The sequence below is a fragment of the Convolutriloba macropyga genome, chromosome 3, assembly GCF_964194025.1.
Source record: "Convolutriloba macropyga chromosome 3, txConMacr16.3, whole genome shotgun sequence".
In the NCBI taxonomy this organism is placed as follows: Eukaryota; Metazoa; Xenacoelomorpha; order Acoela; family Convolutidae; genus Convolutriloba; species Convolutriloba macropyga.
The window spans coordinates 78,847,799-78,851,997 of NC_134470.1; the positions used below are offsets into that span (position 1 = coordinate 78,847,799).

General features: G+C 37.6%; 1 protein-coding gene across 1 annotated transcript in view; it reads right to left on the bottom strand.

The window, feature by feature from the left end:
- Positions 1–948: 948 nt before the first annotated feature.
- Positions 949–4,199, bottom strand: part of LOC142336487 (uncharacterized) — a 14,490-nt gene continuing 11,239 nt past the window's right edge. The window contains exon 5 of the mRNA XM_075385370.1: positions 949–2,199. Within this exon, the coding sequence (XP_075241485.1) occupies positions 1,044–2,199 (1,156 nt within the window). The 3' untranslated portion in view covers positions 949–1,043. The remainder of the gene's footprint in view (positions 2,200–4,199) is intronic.

Sequence of the window (4,199 nt, forward strand, 5' to 3'; positions counted from 1 at the left end):
GGGGAGTGAGCTAGGGAAGGAGGGAGGGGATGGGATGGAGGAGGGAAAGGACGAGGGAGGAGGATGGAGGGGGAAGGGAGGCGGAGGACGAGGATGGAGGGGGAAGGGAGGAGGACGAGGGAGGAGGACGAGGGAGGAGTATGGAAGGAGGGGAGAAGGGAGGACGGAGTGAGCTAGGGAAGGGAGGAGAGGGATGAGGGGGAGGACGTGGGAGGAGGATGGAGGGGGCTAGGGAGGGAGCTGGGGAGGAGCTAGTGGGTCCAAACTACCGCAAGTTGCCCTCTATCTCTATGCCGTGAAATTACTAAGCACGTTTTTTTTTAGGGGGGGGCACAGAGATAGGGAATCTAAAGAGTCTACTGTGGGGTCAAAGACCTACAGGACTAATATAATTGCTACAAACTTTGTTTGAGAGCAATTAAAAATGACAAAACAATTTCAAAAAACTTGAAAAAAGCAAAAATTAGCATCGTTTTGCCTGTTTATGTTTGCAGTACCTTATATAGCTCCTTATATGGTCAGAAAAGGTAATTAGATGTTGCAAGGAACCTTAATCAACATTTACAAGCGTCAAGTCAAGACTGATCAAAAAGAACTCGAAAAATGACAGAAAATTGCACCATTTTGGGCTCAAAAACTCCTAAAAATGGCATTGTGGGGTCAAAGACCTACAAGACTAATATAATTGCTACAAACTTCATTGAGAGCAATTGATGAAGGTACCCTCTTACTCAGGATCTGCAGTTTAAACGGACGGAATACAACACACATATGTCACCGCCGTCCAACTTTATATTTTCCGGCAACCAGAAACCTAAGGTCCATGACGTCCTATCATTCATTTACGCTTGTTTTCATAAGACCTACACAGATTTCGTTTTGAAAAATGGCTATTGACTAATAGAGTCGCAACTTACGGCCTACACTCAGCTAATCTAGAGACATAAATGCTATAATGAAACTTAAAATATCATTGTAGACATTAATCGCAAAAAAGTTCAACTATCATCAGAAAAAAACTAATTAATTAGTTACAGGTTTCTTTAGTCAGAGTCTGAAGATGAAGCGTTTTTGCTTCCTGACTTTTCCCTCAATTCTCTCCTCCTCATTCTAGAAGACGACGACCGTGACGAAGATCTTGACCTATTCCGGTCCTTTCTCCTTGAACTGCTCGCCCACATAGTGCTCATATGCTTCTGATGTTCTTCCCAATCCATCCTTTCCTGGAATTTCTTTTCCTCCTTCAAAGCTCGCGATTGTTTATCAGCTTTGATTTGTTTATTCAACTGACGTTCCATCAGTTTTTTCATACGTTCAACTGCACTCTTCTTATCGGAGTTACCACCAATATTATTACTGCTTTTAGATTTGATTGTATCGATGTTACTGCTACTGGTATTTAGTTGGGAGGTTTCAAATGATTTTCTGATAGGAGGCAAAGGCGGCTTTGAAAAAATGGGAGCGTTTCTTGGCGGAGAGTCTTCTAGTTCTGATGTTGACGATAAAGATTTCCGTCTATATCGTTTTATGACTCCATTGCCATTACTCGTAGAACTACCAGGCACGCCAAGAGTTCTGCTTACGTCATTCTTTCTCTTAATTGCACTTAAGTCGACTTTATTATGGTTGTTTTTATCAGCAGAGGCATCCGAGTCGGAAGACGATTGTGATCTTCTCCGAGCACTTGATTTTGATGAAGCACTTGATTTATACTTTGAGACAGGGGACGATTTCCTAATACGATTGTCATTTCGACCTTTAGATCTAGACCGCGAACGCGATGATCGTCGTCTTCTTTCATTCTTTCCCAATCTATCGCGGGATCTTGATCTTCTGTCGCGTTTATTTCTGGATGATCTGGATCTAGACCTCTTTCGTGAATTACCGGAGCGTTTTCTTGACAGCGACCTGCGAGATCTGGACCTCGATTTGGACCGGAATGATTTAGGCGAGCGTCTCGAGGAGTTGCGACGTGAACGTGATCTGGATTTTGCCCTCTCCCTTTTTCGACTACGTGGGGAACGCTCTTTGCTCTTTGACTTTCTATGCACTGATGATGATGACTTCTTAGCGCTCTTGTTAACTGACTTTTTGGTTTCCTTGTAATCTTGCTCATCTTCTTCATTCTCATTGTTGAAGTCAAATGATGTGATATATTTTGGGGCGGATTCCTCTTCACTCGAAGATTTTGATGAAGACCTACAATACAAACTATAAATAAAAACTATAAATATAAACTATAAATACAAACTACGATACAAATGTATAAAATCTATGAAATTTTCATAGTTCGTCCCGTACATCTTCTTTCGAATAAATTGCCACAACTTTAAAGACGGGACAACTTAAAAGGAACAACAAGGTTTCATTCAGCATCGGCATCAAAAACGAAAGAACCAAAAAATTTTTAAAAAAAGCCTTGAATTTAGTTCGAAATATGAGTTAAAACCTGATAAATGTACCCCCAACTCAAATAAATCGATAAAAAATATACACGCACGAGAAACATAATTCAAAAATATCTTAAGTCAGTTTGTTTAAGAAAAGATTTGAAAAAAATCTAATTGAGAGATTGAAAAGAAGGTTAAGAAAAAAAGCATTTGGATTTCTCATTTAATTCTTTCCTATGTTGTAAAAACAATCCAGTATTTTTCAAAAAAATATATTCAACAAAATTTCAGAATGCTCAGACTATCCAATAGAACTGATTAGCCACCATTGATTGAAAAATAAATAAAAAGTTATTTAACATAAACCGATTGTCTTCGGAAAAATTGCTCTTGAAAGACAGGCGGGGCAATATAATTCAGGGGATGTGGCCTGGAAAATTTTTTCTTTATGGGTGCATAAACATCAGACAAAAGTAGGTTTGAACCCCGACCTCCTGAGTCCGATTCCTTCACCTCGACAAATGCACTAACCACTAGGCTATCGGGTCCTTGTCATCGTGTCTCTAACAATTGGTTTTTTGAATAACAAACTTTGCTTCGGAGTTATAGCAATTGAAATCACTCAAATAACAAGTGCGTGAAAGTCACTTGAGAAGTCAACGATTAATCTAGAAGAAAAGCGCAAAAAAGGTCAAGCAAAAAATCTGCATAAAAAGACATATGTTTACAATAATTGCTTCTTTTAGAGCAATTAAAAATGTTAAACCTAACTGCCAGAAAGCAGCCGACCGTGATTACCATAAACCTGATTGGGATTGAAAGAACAGTAAATGAACAATGATTTTTGTACATAAATACTTTTAAAGTGCGAGCCATTGTGATGTCAATCTGTCGTCAGAAATACTGCCGTTTCCTAATGAGGATATACGGGGCCTAGCATACCAATGAGCATCAGAGATGGTAATTAAGAATTCTAAGAAAAAAAAATCGTTCACCTAAAATCGGACTTTATGGGTTTATCCTGTTCAATTCCTGATTTCGTTTTTATGACTCCATTCTTTTGAGATTTCTTTGCTGAGCACTGCTGTTGAAAAGCAATTTCAGCAGAATGCGCGAATAAACAAGTCTAAAGAAGTCAAAGATTCCAAGCAAAGTACTGGCTTACAATTTAACAAATTTTCATCATCTGGACAAGAACTAGACCAAGAATGAATTATGAATGGATTGGGAAAATCACCTGAAGAAAAAATCGATCAGAAAAAAAGTAATTTTTTGGGAGAAAACTAATTTTTGTTCAAACTCTACTTTTTGTTTTCTCACTCTACTGTAAAACTGGAGTGAACAAATTTTACGCCACAAAGGCACATGCTTTTTCGCTCCACTTCCTGTTTATGCGTAACAAAAATCTGTGTAACCACTTCAATTTGACGTGACTTCAAAAATTATAAAAATGTGTGGACAGATATTTAAAAGACAGTGCCCCAATAAAATTCTTTTAAAATCTTTGAATTAAATTCTTTTTAAATTCTTTGAATTGTAAAAATACGCTATAATATTCGGCTGAGAACATGAGGACGGCTACTAAAAATTTATGTTCATTTATATATTAAAAGTGGAATTTCTTTATACCAAAACCAATTAAAATCAGATCTATGATGAATAATTTGATAATGACAAAAATTGAGGTTCCGGAACTTTATACCAGAACTAATTAACATTAAAAAATTCAATACTAAGAAAATCAATCAGATATCACACAAATTCCACAAGACTCATTTTATTTTGGTAGTACTTACTCTTATAGAATGC